Source organism: Rattus rattus, chromosome 2 (genome assembly GCF_011064425.1).
Source record: "Rattus rattus isolate New Zealand chromosome 2, Rrattus_CSIRO_v1, whole genome shotgun sequence".
Lineage (NCBI taxonomy): Eukaryota > Metazoa > Chordata > Mammalia > Rodentia > Muridae > Rattus > Rattus rattus.
This window is the reverse complement of record NC_046155.1, coordinates 91,744,210-91,767,273: the sequence shown is the minus strand read 5'-3', so window position 1 is coordinate 91,767,273 and position 23,064 is coordinate 91,744,210. Positions and strand designations below refer to the sequence as shown.

Sequence of the window (23,064 nt, the reverse complement as noted above, 5' to 3'; positions counted from 1 at the left end):
ATAAGATGGATGAAGCAAAGACGTGCAGGCTGACAGGAACCGGATGTAGATCTCTCCTGAGAGACACAGCCAGAATATGGCAAATACATAGGCGAATGTCAGCAGCAAACCACTGAACTGAGAACAGGACCCCTGTTGAAGGAATCAGAAAAAGGACTGAAAGAGCTGAAGGGGCTTGAGACCCCATATGAACAACAATGCCAACCAACCAGAGCTTCCAGGGACTAAGTCACTACCCAAAGACTATACATGGACTGACCCTGGGCTCCAACTGCATAGGTAGCAATAAATAGCCTAGTAAGAGCACCAGTGGAAGGGGAAGCCCTTGGTCCTGCCAAGGCTGGACCTCCAGTGAACGGGATTCTTGGGGGGAGGGCAGTAATGGGGGGAGGCTGTGGAGGGGAACACCCATATAGAAGGGGAGGGGAAGGGGTTAGGGGGATGTTGGCTTGGAAACCAGGAAAGGGAAATTTGAAATGTAAATAAGAAATACCCAATTTAATAAAGATGGGGGGAAAAAAAGGTACAAAGATCCTTTCTACCTCTTCCTTCTACCAGGGATGTCAACAGTCTACACACACAGTACGTGAACATTTGCAAGCAAGATCTGATGAAGATGGTGGCTGTTTTGCTCAGAGGACCACTTTATAATACCTCCAACCCCACCCACACACATAGAAAATGAAGGGCTAGGGATGTAGCTCAGTAGTAAAACATTTGACTAGCATGCAAAGGGCCCTGGACATTTTAATCCCGAACAATGAAAAAATTAAAAAAGAAAACAGAAATTAGAATATACTGTAATAATATATTATATATTAAATAAATATATATATAATTTCTATGTTGTCAATATATTATACATTATATTATTTATATTATGTATTATCGGGCTGGAGAGATGGCTCAGCCGTTAAAGGCTAGGCTCACAACCAAAAATATTATGTATTATCTGTGTAATATAAATATTATAATCCATACATCTAATAAAAGGTCCTATATTCAGAATTTGAACTTTTATTACTCAATAATAATTTTTAAAAACTACACGCAAACCATATTAAAAGGAGACAAAGTATCTCAACAGGTATTTCAGCAAAGGACTCACAGGAACAGCTAGAAATAACAAGAAAAGATCTACAGCAGCACCTGCTATTATGGAAATAATAACTGAAGCCCCAGTGAGCTGTTACTTCATAGTCACAGCAGTAGAATGACTGCAATAAAAAAAGACAACGAATGCTAGAGTGGATAAGGAAAAACTATCAGTCGTGGGAATATAAAACAGTACAGCCAGTTTCGATAATAGTTTGGCAGTTTCACATCATGTAAAAATAAATTTATATAACACTATCAAAATTTTCAATGTATCTTCTCAAGAGAAATGAAATATCTAGAGTTATGTACGCTTTATCAGAATAGCCCCCAAGATGGAAATAATTCCAAGTGATAAATAAACAAAATACGGTATATTCATATAATGGAATATTATTTATCCATAAAAAGGAATGACAAGGTACTGATATATACTATAACTCAGACGAACCTCGAAGTAATCTAAATGAAAGAGACCAGTCCGAAAGGGCCACGTATCATATGATTCTATTTATATGAATTGCCAGGAAAAGGCAAACTTATGGAGTTGGGATTCAGAATAGTGATTACCTAGGTCCTGAAGTAGAAGTGAAAATCAATCATAAATGGTGGAAGCTAGACTACTTTTTATTCATCTTTTTTTTAATATGGGTGAATGTGTTACATGTGTGCCAAAGAAAGTGTATGGAGGTCAGAGGACAACTTTTGGGAGTCGTTTCTGACCTTCTACCCTGCTTAAGGCAGGGTCTTGCTTGTTGCTACTGTTAGATTACATCAAGGTAGCTAGTCCAGGAGTTCTAGCCAATTTCCTGTCTTCACCTCCTATGTCACTTTTGGAGGGCAGGGTTAAGAGAGACGCACACTACAGAGTCTGGCTTTTGGCATGAACTCCAGGGAACCTCAGATAGTTAGGCTTGTAGGGCAAATGTTTCTCCCGGAGCCTCCCTCCCAAATCACCTCTCAGGCCCAACACTGCATTTTCAGTTAATTAAAATATTCCAAAGCAGGACTGCAATGATATTGGTACAACTCTGAAATTTCATTAAAAGTCACTGAATTGGGGGTTGGGGATTTGGCTCAGTGGTAGAGGGCTTGCCTAGCAAGTACAAGGCCCTGGGTTCGGTCCCCAACCCAAAAAAAAAAAAAAAAAAAAAAAAGTCACTGAATTGTATACTTAAAACAGGTGAATTCATGGCTCATCGCGCCCATCCATTGACACTACCTAAGGACTGGGAATTCCTCACATCCTGTCAGGGACCCACCCCCACAGAGCAGTGTTCCTTAAAGTGGAACTTTCTCCCCATCCAAGCCCTGCTGCTCACCAGTGGGTGTCACTCATGCTGAGACCTGGGCTTTCACCCCAGCCCCAGGTGTTGTGAAAGGTAACTGACCCATTTCTTACTTTAAAGTGATGTGATTAATGCTCAAAAGGTTGGTCCAGATCCCAAGATGAAAGAGACTGAGGGCCAGCCTGGTCTACATAGTGAGTGGCTTACACAGTGAGACTCAGTCAAAAACAAACAAACCTCAAACAAAATTGGGTGAATCTGTCCTTCCAAGGGAGGAAGCTGCGGGGAGGGAACGATGAGACTCCCCTCACCCCTCCACTCCTCTGCATCCCCTACCAACCTGCCAAGAAATACCTGCCATCCCTTGGAGTCTTGACAGTCCCCATACCCACAGTCCCAAGGCCGGCCTCTGTCGGGCCTCCATTCCCCAGCCTCCAGAATTCTGACAGAAACCCTTTTCCCAGCCCTACCTCCTCGTAGTGTTGTTCGGCTAGCCTCATCACCTCCTCACACAAAAGTGGGCCAAAAGAGCCGCTGCAAGCATCTATCTACTCTCACAAATGTTTTTTGTGCAACAAGCCACGGGACCCACACTGACCTGTTGCGGCGAGGAAGACCTCGAACAACAAGCGCCGCTTCACGTCTGAAGCTGATTAAGGCTGGAACCACGTGCCCCTCGAGCCCGGCCCCGCCCTCCCCAGGGCCCGCCTATCGCCAGGCCCCGCCCACCGCGCGCAGCAGTTAGCTTAGCAACTGGGCGCGAAAGAAGGCCGCGGGAACACGGAAGGCGTGTCTGTGTGAGCGCTGCGCGCGTGCGCCCAGAGAAGCAGGCCGGGTGAGGGGCTGTACCCAGGGTCTGAGAAGCGGAAGTGTAAGGGGCAAGGGTCCTGCCTTCTAGTGCCCCCATACTTGGAGTGCGCGATGAGGGCGAAGGGGGAGTTGGGGTCGCGGGGGAAGCTGCCGCCCGGATCCGGGCCTGGGTGCGGTTGACTTGTCTGTGTATGTGTCCAGGGAAACATGGAATACTGTCTGGCGGCCGCGGCGCTGAACGCGGTGGACCGGCGCTCGCTACAGCGCTCTGCTCGGCTCGGGAGGGAAGTATTGGAGCGCGCCAAAAGAAGGGCTGTGGACTGGCATTCTCCAGAGCGATCCAGAGGCTGCGAGGGGGTCCTTTACGGCCAGGACCCCTACCAGGAACGATGGTCGGTCCCGGGTCCCCAGAGCCTCCTAGGAGAGGTGAGGGAGGGAACTGGAGAACAATCTAGTTATTCTTGGCCTCCACTGGGCGGGAGGAAGCGGGAGGGGGCTGTACCCAGGGTCCATAGAAAAGATGCAACGCATCCCAGCAAAAAGTAGAAAAGTCGCTTGGAAACTTCTTTGAGTTGTTGTTTTGGTTTGTTTGTTTGTTTTTTGGGGTTTTTTTGTTTTGTTTTGTTTTAACATGGCCTCATATAACCCAGGCTGGCCTTGAACTTCTGACTACCCCATCAGGTACTAGTATTAAAGAGGTTGCGCATTAGACAGCGTGGCCTAATTCTTTTTTAGTAACAAAAGAATAGTAGTATTATGATTACTTAAAATAAAATTTCTTACCGGGTGTGGTGGTGCCCACCATTAATCTCAGCACTCAGGTGGCAGAAGCAGACAGATCTCTTGAGTTTGATATTAGCCTGGTCTATATAGCAAGTTTCATGCCATCAAGTGTTACTTAGTGAGACCCTGTCAAAATAAGTACAATTCTTATTTAGCGTGGTGCCAGAACTTGGGAGATCGGGGCTGAGGATCGACTAAAATGTCTTCCTAGTATACATGTGACCTTGCCTTAAAAATCATAAACAACAGTAACAGTTCCCCCTACTCAGTAGTGGAAAAGCCAGCCAAACAATTGTTTTAGTTCCTGGATAAATTGTGCATCTAGTTAACGGAGTTGGAATTCTTTCTCAGCAAGACCCTTCTTGTCAGTTTCAGCCTACAGAAGCTTTTCTAAAAGTGGAAAGGGCTATTCCTCAAATGATGTGCTTCCCCAGTAGGAATTTGTACGTCTCACCTATGACTTGCCATTTGTTAAGGCAGAGAGAAGAAAGGCGCCCAACCCTTAGTACTTCCTTCAGGACAATGGCAGAATTCATGGACTATACTTCAAGTCAGTGTGGGGTAAGTTGGTGTGAACTAACACTGCCCCTGATCTGTGCTTGGGAAGAACCAGTACTCTTATCCCAGGGCCTGTACCTTCATGGAAGCAGATCATAAGCAGTTAATTAAGCCAGGCGGTGAATGCAAGTTAGAATTCACCCAACACATGTGGACTTGTTTCCTAAATCTAGTTTTGAGGGTACAGCCGTAAGCAAACCGCAGATGTTCTTCATCCTTCCTTGAGTTCTCACTGTGTGAAGGAGTGTTGTGCTTCCTTGCTAAGCTTCACAGGAATTTGATTTGAGGATGTTCCCTTTTCCCTTTGACGTGAAGTCAAAACCTTCAGGATCACACCTGAATTGCTTTGTTTGCAAAATGCGCTGAATCGAAACCTTCAAGTCTGTATGCTAGGTCTTTTCATTTTTTCTAGACAGGGTTTCTTTGCATAGCCTTCCTTATTCTGGACCTTACTCTGTAGACCAGGCCAGCCTCGAACTCACAGAGATCTATCTGCCTCTGCCTCCCGAGTGCTAGGATTAAAGGCCTGTGCTCCCACCACGGGTATGTGAGTGTGTTAGGTCTTAACCTTCAGTGTTTGTTGCCAATTTTCCACTGATATATTCCGGAACTTACCAGTGGGTTTATAAACAGTGGTGACAGGATAGCCATGTGAAGCAGGTCTGTGGTTTTCTCCGGGCAGGACCTGCTTCCCATGGATCACACCACGTTCTGTAGCCCTCAGCTGTCCTGGTGGTCACTCTTAAGCCTCACCTAAGGCATGTAGCCAAGCAGGGAGAAGTTGGTAATGCACTTCTGGACATGAAACTTCCTTCATTGTTTTCTTTGGCCTTTAGTAAAGTTCAGATTTCTAAAGGCCCGGGCTTCATTATCGACTTCTTTGGCTCACACTGGAAGATGAATAGTAAACTATCCCAACACCGCGACCTCAGAGTCACTCGGCTCTACTACAAGTGGCCTGGCTTTAAGGAGATCAGTGTATAAGCAGAATGGAAAAGAATTGTTTCCCTATGCTTTTAGGCTTCAGATGTTACGATCCGTAAACTGCCAGCCTTTCTGTTTTGTTGGAAATAAGATCCGGAGTAGCCCAGGCTGGCCTCAGACTTGCTACTTAAGAAAGCCTTGCCTTGAACTCTTGATCTCCCTGCTTCCACTTTCTGAGGATAGGAATTATGGACATCCGCTGCCAACTTCTATCTTTATGAACATTCTTTAGCTTCCAAGGATAGGATTTCAACCAATGGGATACGGTTCAGAGAATATTTTCGATGTTCATACTTATCCTAGGGTGGTTATAGGACAATCTGTACCCTCAGCTGTACTACAAAATGGTTAAGTTTAGGCACTTGGTTCACGGTTCAGTCAAAGGAGTCACAGTTGTCTCTGAGGCTTAGCAAACTGTTGTTCATGTGGGTTTTCAGCTGTGTCCCCTTCAATCCTATTATAGAATGGCACTTCAGAACTTCATGGCTTTCTGAAGATCTAGAAAAGTGTTCTGGGCTTGGCTCCACAGTTTTAAAGCAGCCCTTAAAATGTCATAGGTCCACGTCCTGAGTTCTCTGCCCAGCTTCTCATTCCTCTCGTCACATTCCTTTGACACTGTCCCTACAGTATGTTCCAAACAGGCTTAGGATGTCTTCATTACTCACAGTCCAGGGCAAATCTAAGGTTAACTTGGAAGAGAAGGAAGGAAGAAGACAAGAAGAATGTAGCTTTTCCGATCTTTTGGGTTATTCCCAAACTAGAGGTCGCTCTCCTTCCACTCCCCTGTGGGGAATTCAGGGGCAAAAGGCCATGTGGCTTTTAGGTTTGCGCTTTGTGGGCTTTCTTCAGCTTAAGGAAATGATTCCATTCTCTCATCCTTGTCTGAGTACCTGGAAAGTAAGCACAGAATTGTTGATCTGACTCTGTCAGGTGAGAGAATAAAAAGGTGTTTACACTTAACACTGAAGCAAGATGTGAAAACCTACCTTTACATGAACATGATCCCGGCCTACCTTTATTTAGTTGGTCACCGTTCTTGCCCTACAGAGGCAGCAGATGGCAGCAAAGCCATGCCAAATACAATTTCCTTGTCTCAGGCTTATGGAAAGGACAGGTAATTTAGCTTTTTCTCTCATGCTTCCTTCCTTAACCGTACTATGCACAAGTATCAGAGAGTCTATGATTTTGGCCAGAATATTGAAATGTTCTCTCACCTTACTTCTCTAGAAATACTACTCGTCTATGCCAGAGGAAGGAGGGGCAACCCACGTCTACCGTTATCACAGAAGGAAGCCTGCAGAAGTGCACGGATGCTCAGGCTCGGGGCACAGGGAAGAGCAAGTGTGTGCCCGACGTTCCCCACAGCACCTGCCTTGTCTCAAGGTTGAGACCTTGGTTTGGAAGTCCCTGTGGGATTTTGTGTTATCAGCTGCCTGTGTGACTCAGCACTGCAGTGCTCAGCAGCCACATCACGGCCTCAGGGAACTTCCAGAAATAGGAGATTGTCTGGAACGTGAGATTATTTATTTCACTCTGGGATCTTCAGTGGAACCTGTGGTCCTGGGCTCTGGAGGCCTTAGGCAGGCTTAAAAGCCACATATTTTTTTGTACATCTGGGAATACAAATGGGTTGTTTTAGAGGTTTTGTTTTTGAGCCAGCCGTGGTAGTGCGTGCCTTTAATCCTAGCACTTGGGAGACAGAGGCAGGTGGCTCTCTTGAGCTTAAGGTCAGTCTGGTCTACATAGAGAATTTTAGGGCAGCCAGGGTGACATTGACTGCCTGAACAACTTTATTTTCAACCTCATGTATACATGTGTGTCTGGGTATGGGTATGTGCACACCCATAGAAGAGGATGGGTCCACTGGAGCTGACGTTACCTAATGGTTATGAGCCACCCAGTGAGAGCACAGGGAACCAAACATGGCTCTTAGGGAGCTAGAGGCCCTTCATCATGTACTTTTCTTTTAATATGCATTGTCATTTGAAAGCCAAAGGTTCTGTTTGTTCAATGAAAGTAGACTTTTTGGTTTTGCTTTTTCTTAAACTCCTTTAGTTATAACTTAAGTCCAGATTCAAATCCCTAAGTTAATCTCCTGACTTTTTTGGCCTGTTAAGTCATCTCAAGGTAGTGGAGTGGAGGGGTTTAGCAAAAATGGCAGGAGTGAGCACGGGTATATGAGTGGGCTCATTGCAGGCTCAAAAACTCCCTAAGTTCCTCTCTGGGATGTGCAATCACCAGAGTCTGTGTTCTGCAGTTCCCTCCCACCATGGCCTGAGCTCTCCTGGGAGAGTTCCTTTAAGCTCTATTAAGTGAGGTGTATACATGGCTAAGTGTCATTGCTCTCTCCTGTGATTTACAAAAGGGGCGCCTCCAAGGCCTTATCCTTGTTCCCTGCCAATAGCACTTCTTGGAGAAGCAGGAAAAAGAGAACTGTTTCTGAGAGTCCGTTGAGTATCGTGACTTTAGCATTTCAGTCTCCCCTCCCATCCGGGAGCGCCATGTTATAGTCCCGGATACCAAAGCTGTGAGTTTAGAGAACCCTATTTGCAAGCAGCAGGATGGGAATGGGTCTTAAACTGCCAGACCCGAAAGCCCACATAAGGAAAGCAAGACTAAAATAGTTCTAATTGTACCAAACAGATTGCTAATAACAAGTGACAGATGAGAAAGGCCATACAAAATAATCCTGCTAAGATAAAAGAAAATGTCTTTGCTTTCTGGAGGTCAAAGCTTATCTCAGTCCTAATCAATATTTGTCTTGACAGAGAAACTGCAGAAGAGAGACATCTGTTGGTCCAGGAAGCATCTATCAAACATCAGAGCATTCTCAAGAGTCATCTTGGCCTGTGAGTACAGAGTGTGCTGGGCTTCACCGCCTTTCTATAAGCCTGCCGACCCGTTCCTTATTGGGCACTATCTGTGCAGTCTCTATAGCGTCTTCAGATGGGGAGCCACAAGATTTTGGATTGGTACAAAGTACTGTTTTCTCCATGTCCTTTCCTTCACTGGAGGCTTGAGGGATACTCTGGGTGCCTGAGCTCATAGTTGTGGTTGGAAAAAATGTGAAGTATTCTCAGCTCTCTTCCTAGGCTCAGCTGGATTGGCCTTGGCTCCTGCTAGAATTCCACCATCTGTTAAAGCAGCAGGAGGGCCTGACCCTCTGCTTGTAAAATGCAGCCATTGCTGAAATTCCAGAATGTGTACGTGTGGTGATACCAGGTTCCAAATTATTTGAAATGTTTCTGTGGAAAAAAAATATATAGAAATAGGTAGGAGTTGTTTCACTTTCAGGACCAAGGGGTAAGTGGTCTAGAGTCTAGCAAGTTTGTTTGGGACTTAGAAGAGCTGGAATTCTGAGGAAAGGAACTTGGACACGGCACTGCAATAAACCCCTTTTGTTTGTATACAGTTTGTTGCTAGCCAGGGTTCAGATTATTCTGGAGTTATTAGCACTAAAAACTTCTGCTTCTAGTACAAAAACAAACTGTCGGGCATGGGAGTCTCCATTTTGGTAATTCTGATCAGCCTGTTCTAGTGTATGTGTGAGTACTTGCATGTATGTGTACCACATGTGTGCCTGGCACCCTCAGAGATCAGAAGAGGATGCAGGACCCCTAGAACTGGATTTATAGGGTTTTGTAAGCCACCATCTGGGGTCTAGGATCCAAGCCTGCATCCTCTACAAGAGCGGCAAACAAGTGCTCTTTACAGCTGAGCCATCTCTCCAGCCCCCACACAAATGCACACTTTCTCACTGCTGCCGTGTATGGAGGAGAGCAGAGCATGGCCTTGGCTGTGATTCTGAGGCCCCCAGGTGTTTTCACTGTTGACCTCTGGTAAATGGTGCAATGGCTTCCTTTTGACGTGCCATGGCACGTCAGTTAAGGTGTTAGACCTTTCAGAAATGGTAAATTTTGAAAATGTAGACCAGAAGTCTGTCTGCAAGGCAAGGTGGGATGAAAGAAAGACATTTTCATTTATTGCTGCTATAAAATTTGCTAGCCAGTAGTCTCCCGTGTTTGGTGTAAAGAATGACACCTCTGCCTTTGGTTCCTTACAAGCATTGAGTAGACATGAAGTAGCATTAGCATCCCAGATGCATTTTTTTCTTTGAAACAGGCCCTGGCTGGGCTGAAACTGGGTAGACCAGGCTAGCTGAACTCACAGAGATCCCACTGCCTCTTTCTCCCAAGTGCTACAATTAAAAATGTGTCCCACCATGCTTGGCTCAACCCAGAGGCACTTGGACTCTTACCTGCTCTCCTGGTTTGTGACTTTGCTTTTGTGCCATGTGAACAAAGACCACGCCCTGTCAATGTACCTGCCCTGAGCTACATCCCAGCTAGGTATGAGGTCTAGCCCTGGACAATGGTTTGTACTCAGTTCAGCTCTGAATACTGTCTCACCAACTCCAGCTTTCAGGGCTTTACATTAAAAAAGCCCATCTTCCAAGTAAGTGCTTCAGTGACAGGGTATCCATTCATGTGATTAGCTTTGGGAGAGAAACAGTGCCTCTTAAGGGAGTCAAGCAAAACGTGATTTAAAAGAGTCATTCTTATTCCAACAGACCTTGCCAGTCTCTACTCATAGGTGCCATTTTCTACTTCTCAACCCCAAGCAACAGCTCTTACCCTCTCCTCTGCCTACCCCTACTTCACCTAGGCTCTTCCTCCTCCTCTTCCCCCTCCTCCTCTTCTTCCCCCTCCTCCTCCTCTTCCCCCTCCTCCTCCTCTTCTCCCCTCCTCCTCCTCTTCCCTCTCCTCCTCCCCCTCCTCCTCCTCTTCCTCCTCCTCCTCCCCCTCCTCCTCCTCTCCCTCCTCCTCTCCACTTCCTCCTCCCCCTCCTCTTCCTCCCCTCTTCCTCCTTCTCTTCCCCCTCCTCCTCCTTCTCTTCCTCCTCCTCTTCCTTCTTTTATGCTTTGTTTGGTTTGGTTTGGTTTGGTTGGTTGGTTGGTTTTGGTTTTGGTTTTGATTTTTAAATCAGGTCTTTTTTTATGTACCCTGGCTGTCCTGGAACTCTGTATGTAAAGCAGGCTGGCCTCTAACTCACAGAGATCCTACTGCCTCTCTCCAGAGGGTGTGAGCAGCCACACCTTTACAAAGGTCTCACGTGCTTGCTTGTTGGGTAGGTATTCTCACAGATTTAGAAAGAAAGCAGTGAGCACAAAGGCAGAGTCCCCAAAACAAGTGTTTTTTATCATGTGACCAAGCTGGGCCTTGAAAGCAGGACCCCTTATCTGTACATTTTGCCCCACTTCTGGCATACAAAGGCAGCCTGGTGGAGATGCTAAAATGGCTCTGAGATCTGATTCAAACCACCTTAATCTCTTTTCCTTCCAGATTGAGAACATCTCTAAGGACCTCTACATAGAAGTCTATCCAGGGACCTATTCTGTCACTGTAGGCTCAGGTGCCTTAAGCAAGAAGACGCATGTGGTTGCAGTTGACTCGGGGCAAAGTGTGGACTTGGTGTTCCCCGTATGATGTTGACATCACTGCCATCATTTCACTCTAGGAAGAAGAATAAAACCACCCTATAACTGTCTTAACAATGATGCATTAATCCTGGGTTTAATGCTGGCTGTAGTGGGGCAGCCTTTCTGAACTGGAGTCTTTCTCTTTCAAGCTCATTTTAACCTGAAGTTATAGAAGTCCCCCATGCTGTGTGCCCAAAAACAGTGACATAATGGTGCTGTCTGAACAGCCTTTCCCAATACATGTTAATTATGGTAATGAAGGGAGAGATTAGAAATAAAAATAATTCACTTTATTGGTATTAAAAAGAAAGAAAGATAGACTGGTGAGATGGTTCAGAGGTTAAGAGCACTGACTACTCTTCCAGAGGTCCTGAGTTCAAATCCCAGCAATCACATGGTGGCTCACAACCATGGGATCCAATGCCCTCTTCTGGTGTGTCTGAAGACAGCTACAGTGTACTTGTATATAATAAGTAAATCTTTAAAAAAAAAAAAACCAGAAAGACAGTGTTTCCCATGTACAGCTGTAGGCTTTGTAAGAAGACAGTACAAATGGGATGCCTTTGCCCAGAGCAGTGGGCGTGCCTGTCCCTCTGTGAATAGGTGTCCTGAGCAGTTCCTCAGGGCACTGGCCAGGCGTTCTAAGGCATGGCCACCCATTTGTGTGCAGGCACAGCACGTTCTTCCAGATGCCGCTTTCCTGCAGGTCTCCGCAGAGCGGTTGCTCTTAGGCACTCTTGTCTGCCACCGCTCAGCCTCCTCTGTTCCTTTGTCAACTATTCTTTGGGGTTACTCTTTTCAAGCGTTTACTTCGTGATCCTTTAACTTCCTGTAAGAGAAAAAAAATCTTAATTTATATATGCTGACTGTAGTTTTAAAGATTTTTGCTTTGTGTTTTACATAAGACAATCTCAGTGTAGTAGCAGACTGGCCTAGCACACACTGTCACCCAGGCTGGCATCAGACTTGGAGCTTCCCAAATCGTGGGATTTACAGGCATGAACCACAATGCCTGATTTGCTCTTTAAGATTATTTTTATGTGTGCGAGCATTTACCTGAATGTGTATATGTGCACCACTGGTGTCCCTGGCACCCATGGTGGCCAGCAGATGCTTGTAAGTTGCCATATGAGTGCTAGAACCAAACTGGGTCCTCTGCAAGAGCAACAAATGTTCTTAGCCAATGAGCCATCTCCATTTTTAAAGTTATGTGTTTATATATGGACTTTGCGCCTGCGGCTGTGAGTATGCTCAAGTCCAGAAGAAGGGATCTGATCCCATGGAGCTGGATACAGGTGGTTGTGAACTGCCCAACTTGGGTGCTCGGAACATTTAGGACCCTTGCACATATTCCTGGAAGCCTACGATGAACTCTGTGGGTCCTGTAAGCCTTCTGACATAGGCGAAACAGTGGGTATGTGTGGTTTCCCATGTGTGGCTATAGGAAAGGAGCCATAGTTTTACCATTCTCAGTAGAATAGACCCCGACCCCGGAAAGAACTACTTAAGGGGTTCCTCCAGTGCCCTGCTCAGACACTCTGCTTTTCCCAAATGTTCAGGGCTTTCTTCTAAGGACATTGTTCCTCTGGTTGTCCAAATGCCCTGACTTCACTGTGTTCAGCTTCTGGTTGAGGTCGCCATGTTTTCATATTGGTAGCTTTCAGAGCTAGCTCCTGGGTATCTTATTGTGATGACATCTTATCCCTAAACCCAAGATCAATAGTGGGATCAGTGTTGGAGACAACAGTAGGTAGCAGCTTTCCTTTCTCTTGCCAGTGTCCTTGTAAGGGAATGCATAGAGCCATGTTCCGAGGGCAGAGGACCCACAAACCAGTGGCTCTTGGGAACTTGGCAGACTTGTATCAAGTACCGTTTGATGGAGTGCTGGTACTTAGTACCGATTAAATACCAATTATATTTGGAAGTCAAGCATTACATTTCCTTACAAGGACACAAAGCTGGAAAGGAAAACGCTCTGTCACCTGCTGTGTTGTCTCCAGCCCTGGCTCACACATGGCTTTGTACACGAGTCATCTTTGCCACTTGATCATGACAGGCAGTACTGCATCTGGATGGTGGCTTCCACCTATAATCCTACAACCAGGCTAGTCTGGGCTACATAAACAGACTGTCAAAATGCTGAGACAACAACAGCAGGGGATGGGACTTCTCAGGACTAGATCTAAATAGGAAGAAAGCTGGGGATGGTTCTTTCCCACACACCATCTAGAATATTCTCTATGTAGGTTTAGAATATACCTGATGATGCTCCCTGGGCCAGCTCCAGAAATTAATCTTTTCCTCTGATATAACAAAATACCCAAGAACAAAAGAAACATTTCTCTTTTTATATATTTTTTGAAGATTCAATTTTAGCCTGGCAATGATTGGCACAAGCCGTTAATCTACAGCACTTGGGAGGCAGAGGCAGAGGCAGATAGCGCTCTAAATTTGAAGGTAGCCTGGTCTACATTGTGAGTTCTAGAATAGCCCGAACTATATACAAAGAGACCCTGTCTTGAAAAGCAAAACAACAAAAAAAGATCATTTTATGTATGTATATGTGTATATATCTGTATAGCTGTACCATGTACATGCAGGTGCCTGTGGAGGCCAGGAGAGGGAATCAAATTCCCTGGTTGACAGGAAATTGTGAGCTGCCCTGTGGGCATGCTGGACACAGGGTCTCTCTGTAGTCCTGGGACTTACTCTGTAGACTAGGCTGGCTTTGAACTCAGCGAGTTACCTGCCTCTGCCTCCTGAGAGCTGAGATTACCAACCCTGGATATAGGGGAGTCACCTAAGAAAGAAGAAACAAAATCTCAACTTCCTGGAACTGAAGACTTATTTCTGTGGTGAGAACAAACTGCTCATGGGCTGAATAGTCCTGTTGGCTAAGTAGCTGTTCTAGGAACAAGCCAATGGCTTCAAATAAAGACTTGCAGTGGGGCTCAGTTTGCACTGTATCTAGTGGCCCTTAAGTCTGTAGCCCTGGTGTTCTAACTCTTAGTCATAGTATGCCTACCACAGATCCCTCCTCAGTGTATCAGGGACAACAGGCCTCCGAAGTCAAACCCAGGCTATTCCAGGCCACCTACCCCATGCAGCACTGCCCTCTTACTAGGCTTCTGCTCTTCATGTAGTCTGAGAGCAATTTAGAGAGGATAGGTACGAGGCAGACAACAACACACATCTCCAACCCACCAAGGTGTGCTCCGTAATCCTCAGCTCAAGGAGAAGCTAGGGGTGGCCGCAGTATCTGCTAGGTGTAAAATGGGCAGCAAAATGTGGTGCTCCCCGACTCTTACTGAGGGCCCGTGTGGACCATACAACCTAGTTACCAACATCTAAGGTCCAGTTTCTATACTTGCTGGGGTCTTGGCTCTCATCAACACCTGGAGGCAGTGCCCTGTTGCAGATGTGAAGACAGAAAAGGAAAGATACGGCTAGAATGTTGGTAGAGTATTTGCCTAAGTATTCATGATGGCCTGGGCTCTACCCAAAAACCACAGAAACCCGACTGCCTGTAATCCCCACCTCAGGAGGTAGAGGTAGGAGGATCAGGAGTTCAAAGTCATCTTTGGCTATTGAGTAATTCAAGGGCAGCTTGCACTACAGGAGACCCTGCCTGTCTCAAAAAGGAAGAGGAAGATATTAAATAAAGGTACAGATCAGAGCACAATCAACCGATCAGTCCTTGTTCACATCGAAGCTGCCATTTCCCTCATCTGACAGTCTCCCCCACAGCTTGCATTCCATACATTCATTACACCCAAGCCCACCAGAGTGGACCTGATTCTCAAAAGACCCATGCAGCCCCTAGCCCCTGCCCAGGAAGCTAACCACACCCCCCGGTAAACATACCTAGCTTGCCAGGGGGCGGCTCAGGCCCGTTTCTCCTCCAGTACCTCCACTCAGGCTTGTGGGGGCTGCACTGCCGCAGAGATGTCTCAGAAAGGATGGGGTCAGTGTTGACTGCCCTGCTTACCATCTGTCTCTGAGGCAGTCCCACCTCCAGGTGCCTTTCTGAATTTTCTTCCTCAGAAGAGAAGGAAGAGGACATATTGTGGCTGAACACTGCTACCTCTTTAGGACCTTGTAGGGACAAGAGCTGAGCTGTGGGCTGCTCCTCTGGCTCTGGGAGTTCTCTGGTTGTGAGCTCTGAGGTCCCGGTGAGAGGCCACCAGCTAGGTCCCACCAGAGGGCAGCTGCTCTGACACTGAAGCTGGCAGCAGGCACAGGAGAGGCAGGGAGGGCATAAGAAGGAAGAGTCCAGAGGATGCCTGTGTGCAGTGCATCCAGTATTGGGTCCCAGCCGAGAGCAGTGAGGTGCCCAGAGACAAGAACGGTGGCAGTCCCTGGTGTGAGGTGTTTGTAGTCTTTCCACGGCCTTCTTCCAGACTCTGGGGGGCACCCACCTGACCCTGTCCAGAGGCACCTTAGCTGTCTTGCCATTCCAGAAGTGAACAGGGATTTCTTTTTCTTTAGATGCTATGAATAGAAAAGGGAGACATTTCCTTTTGAATTCCTGGCTCTTTGGAATCCCCAGAGCCAAAGCCTCAGCCCACCCCTCTCCTCTTTCTGGATCGCCATGTGGCACTGTGCCCAGAGAGCCTGTGGGAACGTCTCCCTCTCCTGTACCTCACTGACCATCAGTTCTGGACGATTTAATGGTGCCTGCTTGCTTCCTCAGCTAAAGATGACCCGGAAGGGCCTGGATTTCATACAGAACCAAAGTGAAGCCTCAGCAGAAGCTGTGCGGTTTCGCTGGCTCGAGAGGATTGTCAGTCCCTGGAGGACTTGGTGATAATGGGGAAGTGAGTCTCCCATGATTCTAGATACTTTCACCACCACTACCAACATAACGATGTTTGGTTTATTGGTTTGAGTTTGAGACAGGTCTCATTATGTAGTCCTAGCTGACTCCAGATCCGTTATCCTCCTGCTTCAGCCTACTAAATGGTGGAATTACACACACACACACACACACACACACACACACACACACACACACAAAACATCACACCCAGCTCATGCTATGGTTTAGGTGATCAATATAGACATGGTAATTTTAGGTTGTTTTTAGGTTGTTTCCCTTGATTTTACTTTATACTTTTTTTGGTTTCTTGTTTTGTTTGCTAAATATTCTTTATTAATTTTTACTTATATGTACAAGTGCTTTGCCTGGATATATGTAAGTGTACCACATTCATACATGGTGCTCAGGGAGGCCAGAAGAGGGTATTAGATCTACTGGAATTGGAGTTACAGAAGGATGTAAGCTTCCGTGTGTGCGCTGGGAACTGAATCCGGGTCCTTTGTAAGGATAGCAAGTCCTATTAACTACTAAACTACCTCTCCAACCCCTGCTTTTGTGTGTGTGTGTGTGTGTGTGTGTGTGTGTGTGTGTGTGTGTGTGTTTGTTTGAGAAACTCTTACTCTATAGCCTAGACTGCCTTCAAATTTGCAGCAATCCTCCTGGCTCAGCTTCTAAGTGCTAGGCTAGCATTACGGCATAAGCCACCAGTGTCTGTCATTCCTGACACTAAACGTATCATATAGCCCGGAAAATAGGACCATGGCTCAGCCACCACTGCAGGAGGCCGCCAGGAATGCTGGAAGGGCTCTTTCTGTTGTGGTTCTAAGACCCCTGAGCTCTGATCACCAGTAGTGCCCCCCCCCATGACAGGCCTCCCTCAGGGTCACGGTAGCTCCCTTACCTCTTTGTCCTTTTTGTTTCTTCAAGCCCAAGAGAACAGTGCCCGGGCCATACTGCTGTTGCTCCGGTCCCCAGGGTGCCAGCACCTTGTCTCCCAGCTGCAGTGAGTGTGGCACAGATGGTGAAAACTGAATGACATCCTCTGGAAACACCACTCTCCGCTGCTGGGCTGGCAGCTTTACATCAGTGACAAGGGGTGCCTCAAATTCCACAACCAGGGCCCCCCGCTTCTCCAGCTATAGGGGAAAAACAATAAGATTTAACACTGGGGCTAGAGAGATGGTTCATAATTAAGAGCACCGGCTGCCCTTACAGAGGCTAGAGTTTGTTCCCAGCACCCACATGGAGGCTCGCAACTCCCTATGGTTCCAGTTCCAGGGTCTCTAACTCCCTCTTCTGTCCTCTGTAGCCACCAGGCACATATATCCTGCACATACATACATGCAGTCTGTCTTAGTTACTTCTCTAATGCTTTGATAAAATACCATGACCAAGGCAACTTATAAAAGAAAGGATTTATTTGGGGCTCAGTTTCAGTGAGTTAGAGCCCATGGCCATCATGGTGGGGAGCATGGCAGCAGGCAGGCAAGCAGGCATGATACCTGGTTTACATCTCGATCCACAGGTACAAGTCAGAAGAGCTGAGAATGCGTTGAAACCTCAAGCCCAACCCCACCAACGCCTCCACCCCCACCCTGAGACACCTCCAACAAGGTCATGCCTTCCAACCTTTCCCAAACCGGTCCACCAACCGAGGACCAAGCATTCAAATATGGGAGCCTATAGGGGTCATTCTCGTTCAAACCATTACACAAAGCACTCATACACATGAAGTCTTTAAAAGAAAAAAAAAAGGACCTAAAATCCAACAGAGGGATAGAGTATGGTGACACATACTTATAATCTCTGCACAAGGGAAGTGGAGGCAGGAGAATTGCTTTTGTTGGGGACAGCTTGGGGGTTTGTACTGTGTACCAGACCATGCTAAGCTACATATCAAGTGTCAGGGCAGTTGAGGCTACAGACTGAGACCCTGTTTTAAAAAAAAAAAAAAAAAAAAGATGGGGCAAGCAAGATGTCTCTGTGGGGAAAGGTGCCTGCAGCCAAACCTGACTACCGGAGTTCAATTCCTAGGATGCACAACTGTCCCGTTGTCCCACCCACATGTCATGACACATATACACATGAGCACACACACATATATGACTCTTAAAAGAAAAGTACTGGAGCTGGGGGCATAGCAGAGAGCATTCCTGGTATGTACAAGACCCTGGGTTCCCTCCCCAGCACCACATAAACCAAACACGGTGGAGCAAGAGGACCAGAAGGACCGAGTTCAGGGCCTCCTGGGGTACATGAGGTCCTATGACAAAAAACTAAAACTTGGGACCCAAGATGGCTCAGTTGCTATGAGAACACTTGCTGCTCTTGCAGAGATCCCATGTTTGGGTCCCACCTCTCACTCCAGTTAAGGAGGGATTTGATGACCTCATCTGGCCTCTGTTGGCATTACATGCACATGATACACTCACATACAATTAAAATAAACTGATCTTAGGAAGAGAAGTCCAAAAGAAGTAGGTTGCCACTGAAGTCGAGCCTAGGCCTGGCCCCTGGCACTTCAGGAACAAGATGTTGTGTGTGAGAGCACGTGTGGGGAGTAGCACATCCTCATTCTTCTTTCTCTGAGGCTCATGGCCATGACTCAACACGCCGGATCTTCCTGAACAACACATGGACATTCTTCTTGCTGTTAAGAGATGAATTGTGTTTCCCCTTCTGCAAGTTAATGTACTCAATCTTGGTCCCAGGACCCCAGTCTGTGATCTTTTTTAGGAATCAGGCCATTATAGGTAGAATTGGTTAAGATGAGGTCACAGCGAGCACGGCAGGCCCTTAATCTGACTGATGTCTTTATACCAAGAGGAGATTTGTGGGGCTGGAGGGATTGCTCAGTGGTTAAGCACACCTGCTGTTGTTGAGGACCTGGGTTCAGATCCCAGGCCCCATATCAGGCAGCTCACCTGTCAGCCAGATCCAGCAGAGCCAATACCTTCTTCTGACCAATGCACATGAAAGTACACAGAGACACATAAGTAAAAATATTTGTGAAAAGGAGGAAATTTGAATAGAATAATATTCAGAGGAAAAACCATGTTAAATTGAAGGCAGAGATCAGGGTGATACTTCTGCAAGCTATGGAAAGCCCAAGATTTTGAGCAAATACTGGGAATTACAAGACTGACAGGAAACAGACTCTTCCTTGTAGGCTTTAGAGAGAACCGACCTTGAAACACCTGACTTACTGCCTCAAAAAATGGGAGAGAACAAGTTTCGGTCATTTCGGCTGCTCATTTTGCGTGGCTCTTCACCACATAGCCGCGGCAACTTAGCCCAAAAACCAAACTCCTGAACGTACACAGCTAAGACACCTCAGGCGCGACGAGGGCACCAGCGGAGTGTGGGGAGCTGCTGGGGAGAAGGACTTGCCTCCGGTGCAGCCTTTATCTGAGCCAGATAATAAAAGCCATCCTGCTCCTTTCTGGCCAGGACCCAGGAGCCAGCAGTATCTCCGACTCTTCCCAGCCAGCTGAGCCCCGGCCACTGCCGGTCAGCAGTGTGAAAACATGGGCAACAGGAACCACACCTGGGAAAGCAAGGAGATCAGGGATGAACGCAAACATAAAGACATCGAGAGGACCCTAGAAATGGCTCGCAGGGTAAATGCGCTTGCCACCGAGCCTGATGATCTGAGTTCGATCCCCAGATTCCACACTGTGGAAGGAGAACACTGACTCTCCACGTGCGAGCCGTAGTGCGAGTTCTCACCTGGTTAAACGTAGAGTGAGTGAAAGGCAGAAGGAAACGCGCCTCTGAAGCGGAGCTGGGAGACTCATTGCATGAGGATGACAAGGGTGTGAGCAGCAGGAAATGGGAAGAATGTGGCAATCTTTGACTTCCTGTAAAATCGGCTAAACTTCTGGAGTTAGCAGAAAGTGAAGGCAGTTTTTGGACCGGGCATTTGTTTCACAGTGACCACAATGAAACCAACTGTATACTTGTGTTAATGAACGTTTGAAAGAGGAGCTGGGAGGTGAGTCCCAAGCCAGTAGACAGCATACTAGAAAGTGACCAGGGAACCAAACTGTAAGGAACTTGACTCAAGGGGTCAGAGGGTATGGAAGTACAGAGAAGCTCATGAAGGGGCTAAGGAGTAGTGGAAGATGAGACCAATTCTGGGAACTCCAGTGGCAGGGCTCTCTGGCCTGGGGCAGTAGCAGAATGAGGGACCTGACCTTTGTGGTTTGGTTTTTCTTTTTCCTTTTTAAAGAATTATTTATTTATGTTATGTATATGAGTATATGATTATCTTCAGACACACCAGAAGAGGGCATCAGATCCCATTATAGATGGCTGTGAGCCACCATGTGGTTGATGGGAATTGAACTCAGGACCTCTGGAAGAACAGTAGTTAGTGCTCTTAACCATTGAGCCATCTCGCCAGCCCTTGGTTTGGCTTTTCAAGACAGGATTTTTCTTTGTAGCCCTGGCTATCCTGCGTAGACAAGGCTGACCTCCAACTCAAAGAATTCCCTGCTTCTGCCAGAGTTAAAGTGCTGGGACTAAAGCCACCACAGCCCAGGTTTGGTTTTTTTTTTTTAATTCAAATATTTATTGTTACTTTTAGGATTGTATGTGTTTAGATTCCCTGGAGCTGGAGTTACAGGCATTTGTGAACCACCTGATATGGGTGCTAGGAATTGAAGCCAGATCACCTGCGACAGCAGTATGCATTTTTTTTTTTTTTTTCCGGAGCTGGGGACCGAACCCAGGGCCTTGTTCTTGCTAGGCAAGCGCTCTACCACTGAGCTAAATCCCCAACCCTGCACTTTTTAAAAAAAGATTTTTTTTTTTTATCGTGTCAAGCCAGGAGAGGAAGAGAGGAAGAGAGAGAGAGAGAGAGAGACAGAGACAGAGACAGAGACAGAGACAGAGGAAGAGAAAAAGATTTATTTATTATGTATAAGAATACTATAGGGGTTGATTTAGCTCAGACTCACCAGAAGAGCCAAGGCCCTGGGTTGGTCCCCTCGAAAAAAAGAAAAAAAAAAAAAAAAAGAATACTATAGTTGTGTTCAGACTCACCAGAAGAGAGCATCAGATCTTATTATAGATGGTTGTGAGCCACCATGTGGTTTCTGAGATTTGAACTCAGTACCAGTGCTCTTAACCACTGAGCCATCTCTCCAGCCCAGCAGTATCACTCTTAACTGCAGAGTAATCTCTCCAGCCCAAGAGGGTCTAGGTTTTTGAAAAAGCTGTTTTGTACAAAAACCTGAATAAAAAGATGCTTTACTTGGTTTTGAATGGGGAGATCCAAACAAATAAATTAAGAACTTGAGCAATGTGTTGGACAGATGGTTTGGTGGTTGAGAGCACTCATTGCTCTTGAAGAGGATCGAGATTTAGTTTCCAATACCCACATGACTTCTAACAATCTTCTGTATGTAACTCTAGTTCTAGCAGATCCACTGCCCTCTTCTGGCCTCCTCCAGTACTGTATGCATGTAGTGCACAGACTTAGGCAGGCAAAACACCCATATTCTAAACCTCCCTCCCCACCCCCCCACCCCCCCACCCCCCGGAGCTGAGGATCAAACCCAGGGCCTTGTGCTTGCTAGGCAAGCGCTCTACCGCTGAGCTAAATCCCCAACCCCCATATTCTAAAATAAAAAATTTAAGTTGATCACTTGGACTGGTGTGTCCCTATCCCAGGCAATCTGGTTCCTAGGACTTGCTACAGGCTGAAGTTCCTTTGTCCTCTCATAGTCACACTTTAGAGAGCTGACTGAAGATGCTGTTCTGGGAAATCCCAGACATTTGAGGACATCCAAGTGCCATTAGGACCAGGAAAAGAGGAGAAAGGAAGGAGGAGAGACAGAGGATGGTACCTGGTGACTGTGCAGTGTGTGGGCAGCCAGGCTGCTTGTGTGGCAAAGGGACAGGCGACGGACTTGTCCCAGGGTGGCACCGCACCATGCAGGTCAGGGGCTTTCACGGTTGTGGCCACACTGCAGCATTTGGGCAGCGGCAGCCCAGGCCTGGTAGAGGGCTGCATGGCTTTCAGAGTGCCCACCTGGAGCAAACACAGGCATCACAGCTGTAGCCTCGGCCCAGCAGAGGACACACCCCAGGGTTCCCACACACACCCAGAGTTTCCCCTTTGGAATACTTAACTCAGAATGTCCCTGGGGAACTAGGGTGGACTGAAGAACTTAAGATAGGGGCTTAGCGAATCCTTTGATCATTCTTCAGACGCTGCCACTCCCTGTCTGTTACCTCTTCAAAGATGAGCCACAGGAAACACCTGGCAGCTCAGCTCCAGTTGGTTTGACCTCCGATTGGAGGACCCCAGTGGCTGGGACTCCTTGGAGCATGCTTGTTCCCTTTACACACCCTGCCCTGACCAACTGACCCCCAGCAGAGGCCACCAAGTCCCCTCCTAACCTGGTCACCTACAAGACTCAGGACCATCCCCTTTGTGGACTTCAGAGGTAGCAGCTGCCACCTAAGACTTATTAGGGTCTACCCCTGCCCAAAGTCAGAGGTTGAACCCCAAAGGGACTTACCTAAAAGTGCAAATCTGGCCTAGACCTCAGCCTTGTCCCACCCAGTCTCTGCCCCATCTGACAGTTGGAGCTCATGGCATTGGTCCAACAACTCTTGGTTGCCAAGCAGGTTACTATGGATATGAGCCGGCAGGCTACAACAGAGCTCAGGAAGGTACTGAGCATGTGCAAAGGATGACCGGAAGCATTGGGAAGCTTAAGAGTTGTGGGTAAGGTGGAGAAATAAGGGCAAATTTTGGATTCTCCCTTTATCTCCAGGGATTCTAGGGCAGTCCTGTAGGGCTGACAGCATCTTCCTAGTGCAGGCAAGAGACTTGGGGCTGGAAAGATAGTTCAGAGGATAAACTGCTTGCTGTGCAAGCACGAAGCAAGGTCCCACAGAGCAGCTAAAGATGCCCTGACATGGGCGAGACTGGACAGTGGTGATGCTGTGCACTACACAAGGATGAAGTAATAACAAGCAACAGTCGGGAATCCTGATTAGCTGCCAGGCACCGTTAGTCCCTGAGTAAACTCACGGGAAATTACTGTTATTATTTTCTTCATTTTGTGGATGAAGATCCCAACATGGAGACAAAGTGAAACTTTAAACTCAACAATTTTGTTTTGGGGGGTTTTGTTGTTGTTGTTGTTGTTTAAATTTTTTTGCCCCCTCCATTTTCATGTGCATATATTATGCATGTGTATATAGGTATGTTCACATATGTATGGTCACAC

The 23,064-nt window shown here is 46.9% G+C and overlaps 2 protein-coding genes across 4 annotated transcripts; one reads left to right on the top strand and one right to left on the bottom strand.

Annotated features, from left to right (window-relative positions):
- Positions 1 to 3,184: 3,184 nt before the first annotated feature.
- Akip1 (A-kinase interacting protein 1) lies at positions 3,185 to 11,070 on the top strand. 3 transcript variants are annotated; one of them, XM_032892929.1, is made up of 5 exons: positions 3,185 to 3,620; positions 4,458 to 4,538; positions 6,747 to 6,902; positions 8,288 to 8,368; positions 10,862 to 11,070. In XM_032892929.1, exons 1-5 carry the CDS (start codon positions 3,402 to 3,404, stop codon positions 11,003 to 11,005), a joined length of 681 nt encoding a protein of 226 aa, XP_032748820.1. In that variant the 5' UTR covers positions 3,185 to 3,401; the 3' UTR covers positions 11,006 to 11,070. The 3 variants fall into 3 exon arrangements, with proteins under 3 accessions (XP_032748820.1, XP_032748821.1, XP_032748822.1); XM_032892930.1 differs by having other exon boundaries at positions 3,218 to 3,586; positions 4,454 to 4,538; XM_032892931.1 differs by lacking the exon at positions 6,747 to 6,902 and having other exon boundaries at positions 3,225 to 3,620.
- Positions 11,071 to 11,273: 203 nt separating this feature from the next.
- C2H11orf16 (chromosome 2 C11orf16 homolog) lies at positions 11,274 to 22,398 on the bottom strand. The gene is made up of 6 exons (XM_032892932.1): positions 22,348 to 22,398; positions 21,670 to 21,854; positions 19,208 to 19,364; positions 16,719 to 16,953; positions 15,417 to 15,489; positions 11,274 to 11,827 (listed from the first exon to the last, which is right to left on the bottom strand). Exons 2-6 carry the CDS (start codon positions 21,834 to 21,836, stop codon positions 11,797 to 11,799), a joined length of 663 nt encoding a protein of 220 aa, XP_032748823.1. The 5' UTR covers positions 21,837 to 21,854; positions 22,348 to 22,398; the 3' UTR covers positions 11,274 to 11,796.
- Positions 22,399 to 23,064: the final 666 nt, after the last annotated feature.